General features: G+C 50.3%; 3 protein-coding genes across 3 annotated transcripts; 2 read left to right on the forward strand and 1 right to left on the reverse strand.

Annotated features, from left to right (window-relative positions):
- The first annotated feature begins 1,719 nt into the window (after window positions 1-1,719).
- Window positions 1,720-8,506, forward strand: LOC108556270 (uncharacterized). The gene is made up of 5 exons (XM_017896633.1): window positions 1,720-2,203; window positions 2,468-2,747; window positions 7,520-7,828; window positions 7,940-8,112; window positions 8,187-8,506. The coding sequence occupies exons 1-5, from the start codon at window positions 1,720-1,722 to the stop codon at window positions 8,504-8,506; spliced, it is 1,566 nt and encodes a 521-aa protein (XP_017752122.1).
- A 1,388-nt stretch (window positions 8,507-9,894) lies between these two features.
- Osi10b (DUF1676 domain-containing protein Osi10b) lies at window positions 9,895-14,785 on the forward strand. The gene is made up of 5 exons (XM_017896645.1): window positions 9,895-10,375; window positions 10,876-11,276; window positions 13,910-14,294; window positions 14,376-14,435; window positions 14,547-14,785. Exons 1-5 carry the CDS (start codon window positions 9,895-9,897, stop codon window positions 14,783-14,785), a joined length of 1,566 nt encoding a protein of 521 aa, XP_017752134.1.
- A 570-nt stretch (window positions 14,786-15,355) lies between these two features.
- Window positions 15,356-16,971, reverse strand: LOC108545173 (uncharacterized). The gene is made up of 3 exons (XM_017896654.1): window positions 16,923-16,971; window positions 15,614-15,796; window positions 15,356-15,501 (listed from the first exon to the last, which is right to left on the reverse strand). The coding sequence occupies exons 1-3, from the start codon at window positions 16,969-16,971 to the stop codon at window positions 15,356-15,358; spliced, it is 378 nt and encodes a 125-aa protein (XP_017752143.1).
- Between the last annotated feature and the right edge of the window lie 39 nt (window positions 16,972-17,010).

The following is a 17,010-nucleotide window of genomic DNA, read 5'->3' on the forward strand; positions in this document are numbered from 1 at the left end:
GTAACCTGCATACCGACCGTGTAATACGGGGTACGGCGCTACACGTGGACCGTGTGTGCCTGGTCGCGTTCACTCGTCGAGGTAATGCCGACACGACGGCTCCATTCGCCGACAAGCCACGCGTAACGTGGAATTTCACCGGCGAGGATCGCGAAGCGGAAAAGGAACGGGTGGCTAGTTCGGAGCGGGGGTCAAGATCGCGACCCCCGAACCGGAAGTCGGCTGCACCGGTGTCCAGATGGCGCGCGCGAGATATCCACGCTTTCGCCGTGCCACGGGATCATTTTCACGGCACGTACGTGACCGAGAAATCCGTAACCCGACGCAACGCCGGCCATTTCCGGTAGTCCGGTAAGAATTATTCGTTCGTTCGTGCGCTAACGGCGTCCCCGATCGTTGCACGAGCATCCATTAGCCTGAGAATTCGTCGAATCGTCGACTGATTCATCGAAAATGGCGGAGCGTGGGAGGAGGAAGGTGGAAGGGACGAGAAGAAAAGAAATCGAGGCGGAACAGGGCCGTTTCCCCACCGAAATTTCAGTCTTGCCTCGCTGCTTTCCGATGCTTCACTGCGCTCGTGAACCCGAACATTAAGAGAACGATACCCCCTCCGGCGGCCTCGGGCCTACGCGTATCTACGTGTAACGCGTTTTCACTTGGCGCGACCCAGATTGCCGGCCCCGCCGCCATCGGCCAGGACGAAAATGGCAAGGATGCGTTGTAACGCAGGATAAGAGGGAAAAGTGCCGCTGCAGAGGCTATCCGGGACGCCTGATACGCCGGCAATGACTAACGGTTCGCGTTAATTAACGCTGCTTCGTTTCTATTTTTATTCGTGTCATAAATGTGGAATACCCCGAGCGTGCATCTGCTCCGACGCTGCCTGTACGTCCGTGGACACCTCGGTCCGGTTCATCCTATCCGTCCGGCTGGATCGGGGTCGATCAACCTGCGGATCCGCTGCAAAATGCTTTCGATTTCAGGCTTATCGAGATATGTCGATAACGCGAGTGAAAATCGCGGCAAAAGGACTCGGTCGGCGAAGAGCACGCGCACGTGGCGAACTTCCGATCCGCCAGGTAGAAACGCTGCCGTCCATCTGGTCAGACCAGTCTGGCGGAGGAAGTGGAGCCACAAGGGCGAGGACGGCGCTCCGTTCGAGAGTAGCGAAACGATTCGCCGGAATCGCCGGTTTTATCGGCGGCTGACTGGTGGGGCTAGATCGGCGAGAGAGAAGGGACTGCGAATTCCGGGCTGATCCGGAGAGGAACTCTGCTCTCCACTCGCGGTGGTCCCCAGGTGGTTAGCGAGACGCGGTCTCCGCTCTCAAGTGATCCTTGGCAATGAAAATGCTCCCACAATGGTGGTATTCGTACGCGCCACGGTGGGGAGAATATCGCCAGCCACGGAGGTACACCTGACCAGATATATAGAGCTAGGGCAGGGCTTCCGTTACGGACAGTCCAGTTACAGTGCTCTGTGTAAGCACGCATCTCGCGGCCCAAGGTGTCAAACGACTGGAGGACCGGTGGCCAATTACACGAAGCTCGTTCTTGGGGAAACGTCGAGCCGAGAGTCCAGAAGTAGCTTCGTTTAGTCTCCCATTAGCACAGATTCGCTTGGTAGATCATCCTCTGGTAGGTACGGAGATACTCTCGCGGAGATTTTCATCGAGGCTGTATTGATCGTTGGTTTTCCAGGATCCCTAGATTATACAAGATGAGACACTTGGTCCACTGTTCCCTGTACCTGGCTTTCCTGTTGGCCGTGGCCTCGGCGAGGTCAGCGGAGACCAATCCCACGACCAATTCCATCAACGAGGATACTCCGAGGTCTACCTGGAACAGCAACGTGTTCGGAGACCTCAGGCAGATGTATCAGATCTACAAGGAATGCGTGGACGAGGATCTCAGTTCGTGCTTGAAAGTGAGGCTACTGTCCGCCATGGACAGGGTGTCCAGGAACAGTCAACTGAACGTCGCCGATGGCGTCACGTTCGTTCAGGACGAACCGGCCTCCAACGCGGAGGAACCACCCAAGTCCCTTCAGGAGATCGAAGCTAGTCTACCCAGGGCTCTAGACGATAAAGAGGACGCACTGAACAACATGATCTTCGACAAGGTGGTGAAGTTCTTCCAGAGCCACACGCTGAAGCTGAAGTTACCCAACGTGGAGGAACTTCAACGAAGTCTCGTGGAGGAAGGTGAGAATCTGTGTCTAATTGCACAGGATATTACGCTGGGAAATACGCGTGGACCCTGACCGCGTCAATTCGTTAAAGCAGTCATCCGAAAAAAGAAAGTTTCCGGTTCCGATTTACCGGTTCAGTAGACCGTATGGCCCACTCTTTTTTATATCTTCAGGCACCGGAACATGCTCCGAAATTGCTTCTCACGCTACATCGCGGTCCCCTTGCGGTCACTCTGGCCCTAGAATTTGTTTAATTAAATATCGTTCCCTCATCCAGGTCGTAAGAAGAAGAAGAACATGGGTGGCCTGCTCGCTATTCCTCTGTTGATCGGTGGAACTCTGGTACCATTGGCCCTGGGAGCGTTAGCTCTGCTAGCTGGCAAGGCTCTAATCGTGAGCAAGCTCGCGCTAGTACTGGCTTCCATCATCGGGTTGAAGAAGCTGGTGTCAGGAGGCGGAGAACACGGCCACGAAGTCGTCCAGGTAGCCGGAGGCCACGGATCAAGCGGATGGGCGAGATCGAGTCACGACCTCGCCTATTCCGCCTACAAGCCGTCGTCTACCTAGGAAAACAAAGGAACCGCAACGAGGCGTCTTTTCAATCTCGATAGTCTTCGCTTTCACGAGGCATCCGCGTGATCCTCTTCGGATGTCGCTTTCCTCCACGACCGTTCACCTTCCTCGTCTTCGTTCCCCCTCATCGTCGCTCCTCCCTCTCCTCCCCGCCTCGCCCTATTCCACCCTCTGTCCTGTATCCTGTCATTCCCCTTCATCGAACGATCGTACCGATCGACCATTCGATCATCCACAGTATTTATTGTTCTGCGCGCAGCTGCGAGGCAGCCATGTATATTTATAGATATGGAAATATATTAAGATTAACTCGTTTATACCATTCACGAGCTTATTCTTGACTCGCCCACGCACCTCGCATCCTCCGTGCCCACCTCTAGCCTGCAGATTCGATTCGCTCGAGGAATAAGCGATCGACAGGCACCGAATCACCGAGTTAGATCTCGATCACGGAAGATGATGAAGACTCGACAGTCGGCGAATTCCGAAGCTCGTTGAAAGTAACTCTGAATGAAACGAATCGCGACGCGACTTGACAGCGCACTCGGTGTCAAGACGCACGATGCAGGCCAGGAGAGCGCGCGCACTTCCGCCTTCGTCCTCTGCTGCGTGGCGCAGGAGCCAGAGAGGAGACGAAGAGAGTAGCGTCGCGTTACCTACATACTGGAAACGCACGGACACCTTACGCACTTGCCCGGGACCTGGAAGCTCGGCGCGCGCGACCGAGCCAGACGCACGATCGAGAAGTAAACCAGGCCGAGCAGGCCGACCAGGCCAGTCAGCATCCGCGCCGAGCCTTTTCAACGCGCGCCTAACACTCTCTACCATCCCGGAGAAAAAGCTGTGTCTCTCTTCCTCCCTGACCCCGCGTGCACTGGCCCAATCCCCCCCGCCCCGTCCGCCGATCGATCTCTCCCTCTACGCCGCGAGGTTCATCGATCCTCGGACAGATCTCGGGTCAGGTGGTCCCGTTCTGAAGATGCCTCGGCCCTTTTCGACACTTCCGAAAGTCGTGCCGAGAGTCCCCGAATCATTCACCTCCTTTTCCCCATCCACTTCCCGTGTGCACGTGTTCGACCAGATTTCGTTGATGAGACCGGCGAACGCTGGAGATTAGGGTCTCCGGCGTTTGGTCTTAGAAGCGTGACTCGCTGGAAGCGGTAACGAAAGTGGAACGAGTGTGGCTTGCTATTAGACTCCTTGTTTTCTTCGTGTTTGGAGGTTAGGGTATGATTAATGCCAGGGATAGTCGCGGTCGGCTGAAATAGGATTACGGGAGGAAGAGAAGCGTGGGACCGTTCATTCATGCCGATACGTGTAAACCAAACAGTAACTTTCTTTTCGCTTTTTTTTTTTCTTTTCTTCCACCAATGACGAGGGTTCGCATTTTAAAACACACGCGAATCAAAGGAGCATCGGATATGGCGGATCGCGTTCATTCATCGGCACCAGACGCGTCTCTGGTCTCCTTCGTGGGCTACTTTTCCTTCGCCGGAGTAGCTCATTCATAGGTCGAAATTCGCTGCAAAGGCGAGCTGTTAAATCATTCATCGACCATCGGGCCCAATTCCTCGAAACATCTCGTTCGTCTCGAACCATCGAGAGTCGACGAGGAGGAATTACGTTTCCGGTGACTTCGAGATGGAACCGTTGTTTATTGCGTATACAGGGTTGGTCAGAAGACGCAGAGATCCTGCGGAGGCAGGAAGAGAGGAGCGCGAGAAGCTCGAGACTTGGCTTCGTGGGGGCCTTGACCTGACCTCGATCCTCGGGCGAGTTCACTCTCGCCGGCGTCGTCGAGAGGAAAGTGTTCCATTACCAGCCACGCTCAGCTCGCAGCCGCCTGCTTCTCCCATCGGGATTAGCGTTTTGGTCCTCGAGAATAGCCACTGCGAGCTCCCACTGCCTCATCCTGATAACTTCATCGACCTGTCATCGCGCTGTTGGCGCGCGCGCGACACGGTTCCCCGATTAGCCGTCGCTCGCTCGATCGTCCACCACGAAGAGCTTGCAGCTCGTCGAGGAAAGAATGGAAATTGACCAACGTTAGTCGCCTGCCATGGAGATAAAGTGAAAGTCCTCGGCTGGATGGAACGTTGCCGATTCCGTCTCATTTTTCCCTTTCGAGCTTCGGTTCTAGCGGTGCTCGCGATGTTTGCACGCACTTTCGTTTTGCGGAATGGCCGATCGTGAAACTCGTTTGCAGCTACTGCGTGATTAGGCGACGCTCGTTGGAATGTTCAACCAGTCGGTTGGTAATGTGGAATTTTTTACGCGTGAAATTATTTGCTATTTATGCAAACAAACTTAGGTATACACACTCGCGACACGGATCGCGAGGAATACTTTCCTTGGTGGATACCATTTACCTCGGGAACGAATAAAATTAATAACGTGGAAGAGGAGTCGATTAACCACTTGCGCTGCAAACACGTGCCACGCACGTCGTGATGCTTTCGTCGCTGAATCGACAACGACGAGGGACACACGACGCCTGTATGACGTCTTCCAGCCTGGTACACTGGACCGTTCTGGTACATCGTGAATTTCTTGACAGCGTCCAAGCGGTTAAGAGGTCAGCGTACTGCTAGTTCGAGATTGCACAAAGGTCCTTTAGGAAATGGAGCGATTAATAGCGACGCGACACGAAATCGAGGAATTCGTGGCGAGGACGACACACGCTGGAGGATGCTCGTCCGCGGAGAAAGTCGCGGCGATCGGAAACGAAGCTTCTCGTTCTGCCCTCTCATCTTTTTCCTTCTCCGTACATTTTTCTAGGCGAGACGTCTGTTCGGGGTCACGCCGAGGCGCGGCCGGTTGTTCTCCTTGAGGAGGTCTGGCGCGGACCCAACTCGTCCACGCACCACGGACATTCCATGAAAAACCGTTAAACGTTCCGCGCGAGTGTCGCAGGAATACATTAATTCCGAGCAGACCGATCTTAACTCGTCTCTATTGACACCCCCGATTCGGATGAATGGGAGTCAGAGCAGTCAGAGAAACCCACGCCGGAATTCGGGATTTAATTATAAATTACAGTTAGCCGGAGGAGGAGAGGATGAAGCACGGTGCCTCGAGGTTCACTCGCGAGCGAGAAGGGAACCCGAAGGATGAAAGAGGAGGAGGAATTCGCGAGCGAGTGCGATCCTCTCGATAGGAGGTCGCGACGAGGAAAGTTGCGGAGGCGTGAGATTGAAGTATCTTCTACATAATGCGAGGTATTATACGGCTTGTTGAAAGCGAAATCGCCACGGTTATCGCTCGATCCTGCGTCCTCCCGATTCTCCACCTTGCACCCCGATCATTGAGAAAGTATCACGGGCCATCGGGGTCTCGCGAGTCTCCTGATTTTCACCGGGAGAGCCGTAAATAGTCAGCTCTCGTGGACTATCGCGGTGAAACGTGGTACGATGAACTCGATCCGGACGAAATATTCCAAAAAATACCTGCTCACTGCGTGGTACAGGTGTACGGCAACAGGTGTACGGTAATGTCCAACGAGGCAGTACCCCAGTCCCCTGGTGTATTTATAGAACGATTTTCAGACAACGCAGCGAGAAACCATTACAGTCGAGTTCTCAGCGATCCCCTGTGAATATCATTGACCCTGAATATTCGATTTCTAAATACACCTTGCTCGTCTCTCTCCAGAAACAAATACGGTACCCTAGAACGAGAAAGTAACCGAATTCTACGAACTTGCAGCGCTCGGCTACCGTTGACGAAAAATATTACCACGGACCAAACATTTGTTAGGACACCGTGAACCACACCGGCTGACAACCATACTTGTCGTACCTCTAAAATTCAAACATTATTATTCACAAATTGCCAATTTTTTTTAAACAGAAATTTCTAAACCAACGATTGCTGTATTAAAAATAAAGAAAAATTTTTGAAACGTAGTAGGGTGGGAGTATTCCACCAATGATGGTTCCAGGGATTCGAAGACTAATACTGGCAAAATAATTTCTAAATTTTCCTTTGAAAATAAATATTTCCTAAATCCACCATGGTTGTATTTAAAAACAAAAATTTTTTCGAAGCTTATGTGGGTGTGAATACTCTATCTATCAATGGTGTCCTGTCAGATTCGAAGATTATTATTTGCATATTACCAAATGTTCTTTTAAATATAAAAATTTCTATTCTCACCCCTAATAATCCTAAAGGACCCAATGCTGTCATCCTCGAGGACACAATTCGAGCTAGGAATGGTCCCTCTGGATAGTTCGACCCTTGAATCTCCAGGATCGAGGAAGGGCTGCGACGAGCGAGTAAGTTCTCCAGAAATTTCCTCTCCCCCTCTCTCTGTCTCTCTCACTGCTGGTCACCGGTGACCAATCGTCCGATGGGCGCGCTCGCGCGTCTGCAGAGAGCGTCAGGGCTGGTTCGAGCTTGGTGGAGGAGCAGCGAGAGAGGAGAGACGAGAGAAGAACCGATTGCGCTGGCTCGCTCGCTCGCTCGCTCGCTCGCGCGCCGAGGCGCGTCAACGGGAGAGACGCGCGCGACAGGGAAACACGGGACGACCGCCTGGAGGAGAACCAATAGCTCGTTTGGGTTGTAACCCAACGGCAGACGGGGGTCCGGTCGGTGGGGGCCATCAAAATTTCAAAAACGTACATGGGCCCCTTTCGCGACGAGGATAAAAGGCAGCAATCGTGATTCTTTCGGTCAGTGTCGATACGATCGCCGCAGTAGTTCGAGTCGCGTCGCGAGCACGTCTGTGAAAGGACCGGTATATACACGTACGCAGGTTTTCTTCCCCCTTGGATTCTATCCACCTGGTGACCCCGGAATATACGTCGAAGATGTTCAAGTTCGTGGTAACAGTCTCGCTGCTAGCCGCCGCGGTGCTCGCCGCCCCCGCGAGTCAGGAGGCCAGCCAGCAGCAGTCAATTCTCGAGGAAGCTTTGGATGTGTACGCCTCCTGTTCCGGGGAACAGGACATCTCGGTGTGTCTCAAGTTGAAGGCGCTGGGGTTCGTGGACAGGGTGGCCAGGTCGGCGGACATCGAGGTCATGGATGGATTCAAGATCGTGCAGACGGAGGAGGCTAAGAGCAGGTAAAGGGTCGTTTGGAAGAAAGTGAATGGGTTGTAAAGAGGACGAATGAGGAGGGTGTTGGTCGGTTCGCGCAATTTCGTCGTGATTTATGTAAGCATTTTACTTTTCAGCCGAGCCGACAACGCGAGGTCCTTGAACGACATCGAAAGTAGCCTTCCAGCCGAGACGGAAGCCAGGGAAGCAGCCATTGACGAGGCTATCGTTGACAGAACTGCCAAGTTCCTCTCCACCCACACCGTCGAGTTGAGTCTGCCCGAGGAAGTCTCTCGATCCTTCGACGAAGGTATTCTCTTCGTTGAAAGAACCCACCGTGTGTCTAGATGATCGATGTAATCGCGACGTTGTGCCTCATTCTAGCTCGAGGAAAGAAGAAGAAGATCGTCAAGTCTCTCCTGCCAATTCTACTGCTTCTCAAGCTCAAGGCTGCAGCCCTCATCCCCATCGCTCTGGGCGCCCTGGCTCTCCTCGCTCTGAAGGCTCTCGCGATCGGCAAGATCGCTCTGATCATCAGCGCCATCATCGGTCTGCAGAAGCTACTCGGCAACAAACACCAGAGCTACGAAGTGGTGGCTCATCCTGTGCACTCGTACGGTCACGAAGAACACCACGATCACCATGGATGGGCGAGATCGGCAGGCTCTGATCTCGCGTACAACGCGTACAAGCCATCCAAGTAGTTCACCCGTCGCCATACTCTCTTCGTCTCAACTCACTACCTTCGTTCGCCAAAGTGATCGCTCCGCCGCTGGCGATCACCCGAGGGTTGCGCGACTCGATCCCCGAGGACCTTGAAACTCGTGTGCAATCGAAACCCGATGGACGTTCCGATCGATCGAACCGATCGACCACCTGCACCGCCGAGAGGGTTCCATTGTACGTGACCAGTGACCAAACGTGACGAACCGTGACGACTGACGATCGATCGGACCGCTCGACGTCGGATCAGACTGTCAATGACATCGTTGGCACCAGGTGTTTGCCCGTTCACCACGGGATTACGATTGCCACGGTGACATAAGCAGCGAGATGCCGGACAGACTTTGTTAGGAACAGTGAACGGTGGTAGTCGTGCACCCTCGAGCCACCCTAGTGCGGTACCCCACCAGGGGTCGGCGCTTCGACTCGATGGCAGATCCCGGATCGAACGCGCTCGGACTCGTAGTCAGTACCTGTACAGGGCTACCAGATTTCATCCAATGATTATTTATATTACACCCTGCCCGGGTTGCCATGTAACTTATCGAACTATTTATAAATAAATCTTAATTTTATACAAACCCATGATACACGTCTTTCTCCTCTCTTCGCAAATTGACCTACCTCGTTATCACGCGAGGCTCTAAACGTTACTCGTCGCCTCGGGCATGCTAATCGACCATAATCGTGTTAACGCCACTCGATATTTGCTCGGTTACCGCTTTCTTCGACCACGTTGTCTTTGCCGATTCAGAGCCTCGCGGCTGGGAATACATCGCGGTTCTTGCTCTTATCCGATCGCTCGTGCGAAAATTTCTCCTCGTTGCGACCCGGCCGACGTTTTGACAGACTAACGAGATTCGCTTCTGGAAATTGGCCTGCTCGGGTGCATCCGGTGTATCGAGGGACCGTCGAAATGAAAAGAGCCAGACGTACTTTCGCTGCTCGCAAGATCCGCCGAGTGAAACCGATTGTTCCATCGCGTGTGAACGCCCCCTTGGCGCCTATATAGCTGGCTGATCGCGGGTGTTGGATGAACAGTATTGTTTCGAAACCCGGTCCTTCGCCATCGTCTCGTGTACCTTTAATAGCAATTTCTCGGTCCTCGAGCATTTCCGAGCATTTTTCTCCCTGTTCGCGCAAGAAAATGTCAAAGGACGTTCTCGTTGGGTGAGGATCGAAGTGCGATGGGAAATCGAGTTTGTGCTGGTCGAATTCAATGGAACTCGAATTCTTTTCCCCAGGATGGAGCAGTCGGCCTAGTTGCATTCGGTGAACTTTCATCGCGGAAGTCTACACGAAAATTTCATCGACTTTCTCCGTGATCTTCTTCCAGTGTGAACCCATTCGCGAAACCCGTACCGTCGTCATGAGGCACGAATTACGATGCTTGTGCCTTTTAATCCTCGTCTCCAGGGGAATCGCCGTGATCATGGAACCCACCGAGGAGTCGATCCTGCGGAACGAGGATCCGGGGAGCTTCAACGATGCTTTTGGCAGCTGCTTGGCTAGGAAAGAGTTTGGCACCCTGGAATGTGTCAATCGCGGTGCTCTGAGCGCCCTACAGTCGCTCAATCAAGAGGATGATCTAGATTTTGGAGAGATACACTTGGAAAGGGCTGACGGTTACGGCAGGGAGCTTTTAGACTGGGATTACGACCCGAAAGACTTTGGAAACATCATGACAGCGGCTACCAAGTTGATGGAACGCAGGAGTTTCAAGTGGAGCTTGGATAACGTCTATCCAGGCCTGCAATTGCGAGCTGGACCTATGTTGAACGGGAATGGGATCATGGAGTTCGTGATCAACGAAAGACCCAAAGCTTTCGGTGACAGACAGGCTGGTCCAGGTGAGTTCCAAGTGTTTTATGACCTAGTCTTTCGTGGAATATGATTTTCTAGGTGTCCCTATCCTCTGTCAGTCACTGACAAATTTGACAGGTGCTTGACAGAGTCTTGGCTAACTCGGTGTCTCGATAAGTAGCTCATTGGAGCTTGAAATCAGCGTGGAAACGAACCCACCGTTCTCCAGGGTTCGCATCCTCGCTGAGGTGAGGTTCGCCACGAGCTGCTTTCATGAAGCTCCTCCAGCAGGCAGCACGGTCAAGGCCATTCACGCTGAGAATTCTTAACACACATTTCACGACTGTAGAATAACGCAATTTCCTCGGGTACCGTATCATCGGAAGATCAGAAAATATTTCTGCAATAACACTAACCTGACCGCTCTCGGGTCTCGTTTCTATTAATAGCCTCCGCGAATGCGAATGTTCCTATTTTTGAGCAACGAGTTTATCGAATGCGAATGCCGCGCGTTTAAATGCCTGTCGAGCAACTTTCTTCTTTTCAGGAAGGCAAATGATGAGACACCTGCTGATACCCTTCCTCCTAGGCTTCAAGTTTAACCTGGCCTCCTTGATTCCGTTGCTATTCGGATTCCTCTTGTTGCTCACGAAGAAAGCTCTGTTGCTGACGAAGGTAGCGCTGATCATCAGCGGCCTGTTGGGCTGGAATTCCCTGCTGTCCAATGTCCAAACGCCTCAACACGTAGGCGGATTCCACGGACAGGAGACACCGGTTGGCGGATTTCCTTACTACGAGCATTATAATTTCCACCATAGACCGTATAGGGGATTCCAGGGCAGCGACTTCGAGCCGTACAGTCAGCATGTGATCAGAGAGGTCGTCGACGTTTACGATAAACCGGAGGAAGTGGGGAAGAACAAGCGGAGTGGGAAGAATTTCGTTTGGGTGAAGAATAACTGATGTCGCCATTTGCATTTCGTTTTACAGCCATTTATATTCTAACAGGCACTAGTTCTTTTTGTTTCACCACTGTCAAATAATTCATCCCATGCCTTCGAAAGTGTCCAATTGCTTGTTCCTTCCGAATTAGCGAAGAATCGCGTTTGGGATATCTAAGGTAGGGACAAAAATGTACAATACAAGATCATGCCAAAGACATTTAATTAAATTTCGAGGTCAATTCAAGGTCGCCTTAAAGTCATTTCGAGCCCATTTGAGCATCCTCGTTCGAGATCATCCAAGGTCATTCAAGGTCAAACGGAATCGCGAAGGCCGTGTCAATGTCAAGCACTATCGGTTCAGAGACTATTCGAGGTGACACGTCAAAGATCAGTATTCGTAAATTGAAAGACCCAGTTCCACGCGGTATTACACGGTATTATATACTTGCTCGTTGAGATCGATAGAATGTACTTACACGATATTACAGTTTCTCCCGTTTAATGCGGAAGGTCGAGTTAATCGTTCGAATAAAAGGCCAAGTTCGAGGAAGGACTATTCAGTGCGCAACCACATTTTACCGCCTCCGTTCCATTTACGTTACGCAGAATTTTCCTCGATCCTTTACGCATTCCGCTCTTTTTCATCGCCTCTTCGCGAATCCGATTACCCGTCATAATTAATCGTCCCAATTATATCTCGCATAACTGCGCGGACGCTCGCCCGGCTCGCGAGCGAGAGAACAAGGATTCCAGGCGGTGTCAATGATCCGTCATCGTGGAACCGGGTGGACGGATGGTCGAATCGCGACTGCGACGCCATAGCAGACAGCCATAGCGACAAGCCAAACCAGTGCCAACCTTCTCCCTTTCCTGCTTCCTGTTTGACTTTCTCCACCCCGTGCCTGAAAACCATCCATCGATCTCCATTCCACGCGACTCCAAGAATACCGTTCCCTCACTGTCGTTTTCTCGCGTCGTTCCCATCCAAGTTCGTCCTGAGCAAGGATCCTGACGTTTTCACTCGTCCACGGAGCCACCGGTCCCAGTCCATTATCGTGAACGCGTAACTGTACTCGATCGGAGAAGGAGGAAACGTCGCGTCCGGGAAACGCTTTTGCTCGTAAATGTAATAGCGTTCATGGTCCCGTGAACGCTCGCGTGGCTTCACCACGTGCTCGCGACTCCTTATGTCAAGTGTGACGATGAACGCGGCATACATTACTCTGACAGTCGACGGTCGACCGTAAAAGTTGCTCGTTTTCCGCCACCGTTTCACGGCCCGTGGCTTCTGCCATCCTCCGCCGCTGTTTGAGTTATTTCTGCACTCGGTTACCCTGGTCGAACGTGCGTGACGCCAGGATTCGTTACGACTTAACGGTTCGCTCCTTTTCCATCGTTGCGGAATTCGTTACCGTGCCTCAAAGTCTCTCTCCCTCGTGAAATTATTTCGCCACTCCGATTTTTTCCACTCCTTCGCCCCCCGCCGATTCTTCTCCCCCGCCGCGAAGTAGGGTAATGGGTGGCCATCGCAGCCGAGAAAAGAAACGACGAAATCGGGGGAACAAGGGGCCGAAAGAAGGGTGGCCTGGTTCTTTGAGACAATGTTCCCTGTTAACAGCGACGACACGTCGGCGTTTCGCTTTTTGCAACGGCACGGTGATAAGGCTGTTAAGATTCTCTCCTCTTCCCTGCCCCTCGCGCGAAGTAGGGTAATTGCGTTTGCTACCCGGTCATACGGAGTGACGACGAAGCGTCAGGCGTGGAGGCACAACGAAACGCCGGCTCGCGAACGCTGTCCTGGATTTTTCAGGCCACGCGACCGAACGACCGTGGACATTTTTAATATAGAAAATTTCGTGCGCCGCCATCTTGTCAGATGTGGCGCGTCATGGTCCGCAATCCGTGTCGGATTAACAGTATCTCCGCGTTATCTAATACGCGACTGCGACTGTCAGACGCGAGTGATCGAGGAAACCACTGGCTCGAACAATGCATCCTTGGCAGAGCGTTCATCTTCAACGAATGCAAACGTACTTTCGCTGGTTAAATAAAAAGATTAAATAGAAGACGAAGAGCTCGGTTTCACTAGTCCTCTCGCTGTTGCATCCCTCTTGCATGAATTTTCATCCTGTTACGCGATCTTCGAATCATGGTGGATAATCGAGTGCCCTGTCATGCGAGCTGACTTTTAAGAATTTTGAGAAGATCGAGTCGAATGGCGGATTGGAAAACGCCAGTGCATTGAGAGAAAGAAACTTTACAGCCTGTACTCGCGATTCTCGCTAGAGAAGCGGCCTTTAATTCCTGCTCGTGGGCTGTTCCGCGAGGGTTTCTGCTTCACTTGGCAACCGGGTCAGGGGATACTTACTTACGGGGCTGTACGACATTGTTTTGGTTCAGGAGTCCCTCCTCCTAGAGGAGGAGGCGTTAAACAGCGCGTGGATCAGGTGTGAGCTAACGTCGTAAGGACGAGCTGGAGGAGGAGGAACGCGAAGTACTCTTATAAAAGGCCAGGACGGAGCAATTCGAATTAGTTCGCGATATTTTTCGAGCCGGCAACTCGATCGGCGTTCAACGAGGCCAAGTTCCGATCCTCGGAGCTTATCGAGTGTCATTGCACCTCTGCGCGCATTTTAGAACACCATGAGGAGAAACAGGGTCCATTGCGTCGCGTTCGTCGTTCACCTGGTGCTACTGTTCAACCTGGCGCTGAGTAAAAACGAGTATACCAAGCTGTTCGACAAATGCGCCAGAGAGAAGAACGCCTTCGACTGTTTGAAGCGGAGGGCCCTGGAGATCCTCGACTCGGGGATCAGGGATGATACAGTGTACGTGTTGAACGACTACGTGTCCATTGGTAGAGATCCTGCAGCGGCCACCAAGAGCATCGACAGATCGTTCAAAGACGAGAATGGCACGGAGCTTAGTCTGGACCAGAAGCTGGACAACAAGTTCCACGAGTACATCTCTTCTAGGAGCGTGAAGCTGACTATACCTGGAGACGCATTCCAAGGTACGGAAAGTAGGATGATTACGTTCGCATGCTTCCAAGTTATTCGAATCGTGAGGCTTTTTCAACTAGCAAATTCTTTTCTCTATTCAGGTCGAAAAAAGAAGGACAAAGGATACGGCGCTCTCTTGATGGGGGCCTTGGCAGTGGGAGGTGAGTTACAAGTTATGCGCCAATGTAGCCAACGTTTTCATCGTTATTTACGAGATAATGAATTTTAACGATTCAATTTTCCAACGGCCTGATGAAAAATTTCTTTCCCAGCCATGATGGCGCAGCTGGCCTACGGTAAAATCGCCTTCCTCGCTGGCACGGCCTTGCTCACGGCTAAGATAGCGCTAGTTCTAAGCGCCATCATCGGACTGAAGAAGTTGGTGTCCAATCAGGGCGGAGGTGGCCACGAGGTGATCTACGCTACGGGTTCTGAACACCATGGAAGCTACGGCGGAGGAGGCTATGGCAGCGGCTGGCAAAGGGCCATCGAAGGCGTCACCCCGACCTGAATATACCCAGTGAAAATTACTTTGTTTCGCGTACGATACTTGGTTCAGCGTATGCGAGTAAAAAGGATAGCGATGCTTCTCGTTTGTATATAAAATAAAGCCTGACATTGTTGATTGCTGCATCCGAGTGATATTTATCGTGGAAATTATTGCACGAGATCGTGCCCCGTGTCGTCTCTTTCTAGGAATTTAAGTGTGTTTTCTAGCTTAGATATCCTTAGGCAATCCGATGTCTGTTCAAGAGTAACTAGCGAAATATGCTGTACCAAAAATTAATATTACTGTATTTATTTATTTATTGATCTTACGCGTGCAACCATGTCGCGAAAGATGCACACGATCACGTCATGTTTCCATTTTGTAAAAATTACATGAATAAAAAGTAACGAGAGAGATTCTTCTTCTCCAGAAATTATCAATTAATTGATCAATTTAAAAGCTTCCGATCATTTTTCGGTGAATAAAAATCCACGAATTTACTTTGCGCTTTTATTATCCAAAATAATTATATAAATTTCTAATATCTTGCGAATGTTTTTGTACTCTAAGTTTCGACCAGTCGATTCTCCGTCAGTAAATTCTTCGTCGTTTCCGGTAGTTCAAATCGTTTTCCTCAAATCCGCCATGATGGTCGTAATCGTAGCTGGCGCTCTGAGTTTGCTCGTAGCTGTGATAGGGGTGTTTAATTATCTCGTAGGACACTTTCTCCTTGTGTCCTGAAAGGAAAATGGAAAATTATCGATCCTTTGAAGATCGAGGCGAAGGACGCCTTCGTTAAAGTGAGAAAATATATCCATTATTGCGATATATTTATTAAATTTCACTCACCAGAGGCTTTCGTCAGAGCAATCGCTGTTGCAATGGCGAGGGCGACTTTAGCAACGATCAGAGCCTTGGCAGCGATAGCAGCAACAGCGTTTACTATCGCGTAGAGCATAGCGAGCTTCGAGGCTCCCAGAAAGTACAGCAACATCTGCCAGTACCCTTTGTTCTTTTTCTTTCGCCCGGTGACTGAGAAAAGGGAATCTTGGGTTATTTGTTATAATAAAATTAAAGCAACAGTTAATTTAGATACGCATCTGTTTCGTTTCAACAGGAAATAAAGAACGTTCAACGAAAGGGATCCCTTGTCACGCGATGCTCGAGATCCTTTACGAAGATAGCGTTGAAAGGAAACACACGCAGGATTTAATTAAATAATTATCCAGCGAGTCGAGTAACCGCGTTAGAACCATTCCCACGAAACGGTACTTCATATTTTCACGAGGTACGCATCGCAATGAAATATATATAAATATATATATACATCGGTGGAAGAATCGCTTAACGCGTCCACTACGTAGTTACTCGGGCAACGTCTGACCGGAACGTTCTCATTCCCCTTAAAGCAAGATGCCACGTGAATACGTAATGTTCTGCTTTCATCGCGAGATCTGTTATGGATCATAAAAAAGTATAACTGGTAGTATGCAGCAAGCGAGTAACAGAATGAGAAATAAATAAGCGGATAAGCAACGGAATGGTTAGATCCACTTGTAGTTGCCTGATAATTTTTAATGGCTAATAAACGGGGTATGTAATGCTAACAATTTAACACACGTAATAACATCGATACGTCCATCTGTAGATAATTCATCTATAATCTACGTGCAATAAAAATAAATACAGAAAATATATCGATATTCAGATATATTCAGTCAGACAATTATTATAACTAAATATGCAAAATTCCTTTTATTGCTCTATTCAAAATTATTTGCAATTTGTTATATTAATAAACATTAATTATATTGATATACATTGATTATTATATAAATAATCAATAAACAAATCATATTTATAAAATTATAACGTATATCCAACGATATAAGTACATCTCTCGTGAGTGTATAATTAATGATTTCCTACGATTTTTGCAATCCCATGTAATTAATTAAATTTTATTCTCATTTTAATACCTTTTTCGTCAATCCACAAATTTGCTATTACTCGTTAAAATATTTTTCCTTTCTTACGGAGTATGAAATCCCGTGTATGTTTAGTTAATTTCTCAAACACCGTGTGTTTATAGAGACAGTTTAGCGTTTCCAATCTCTAACCACCTTGTCTCTGACAACACCATAGGGGTCTGACTCACCCTCTACGTCTCCAGCGTCTTCACTCCACAATTCTTCTCTCCCAAACATCCTCTCCACCCCAGTGATCGATTGATTCTGCTCGTCGTC

Source organism: Eufriesea mexicana, unplaced genomic scaffold (assembly GCF_001483705.2).
Source record: "Eufriesea mexicana isolate 0111107269 unplaced genomic scaffold, ASM148370v2 scaffold4744748132, whole genome shotgun sequence".
In the NCBI taxonomy this organism is placed as follows: Eukaryota; Metazoa; Arthropoda; class Insecta; order Hymenoptera; family Apidae; genus Eufriesea; species Eufriesea mexicana.

What these genes read in the sequence shown, in the direction of transcription:
- LOC108556270 (XM_017896633.1), top strand. Translation starts at nt 1,720, where the DNA reads ATGAGACACTTGGTCCACTGTTCCCTGTACCTGGCTTTCCTGTTGGCC. An exon ending in TATTCCGCCTACAAGCCGTC is followed by an intron (nt 2,748 to 7,519) that starts GTCTACCTAGGA and finishes ACACGTACGCAG; the next exon opens with GTTTTCTTCCCCCTTGGATT. An exon ending in ACGGAGGAGGCTAAGAGCAG is followed by an intron (nt 7,829 to 7,939) that starts GTAAAGGGTCGT and finishes TTTACTTTTCAG; the next exon opens with CCGAGCCGACAACGCGAGGT.
- Osi10b (XM_017896645.1), top strand. Translation starts at nt 9,895, where the DNA reads ATGAGGCACGAATTACGATGCTTGTGCCTTTTAATCCTCGTCTCCAGG. An exon ending in TGACAGACAGGCTGGTCCAG is followed by an intron (nt 10,376 to 10,875) that starts GTGAGTTCCAAG and finishes TCTTCTTTTCAG; the next exon opens with GAAGGCAAATGATGAGACAC. An exon ending in CGCATTCCAAGGTACGGAAA is followed by an intron (nt 14,295 to 14,375) that starts GTAGGATGATTA and finishes TTCTCTATTCAG; the next exon opens with GTCGAAAAAAGAAGGACAAA.
- LOC108545173 (XM_017896654.1), bottom strand. Translation starts at nt 16,971, where the DNA reads ATGTTTGGGAGAGAAGAATTGTGGAGTGAAGACGCTGGAGACGTAGAG. An exon ending in AGACGCTGGAGACGTAGAGG is followed by an intron (nt 15,797 to 16,922) that starts GTGAGTCAGACC and finishes CCCTTTTCTCAG; the next exon opens with TCACCGGGCGAAAGAAAAAG. An exon ending in TGCTCTGACGAAAGCCTCTG is followed by an intron (nt 15,502 to 15,613) that starts GTGAGTGAAATT and finishes TTTTCCTTTCAG; the next exon opens with GACACAAGGAGAAAGTGTCC.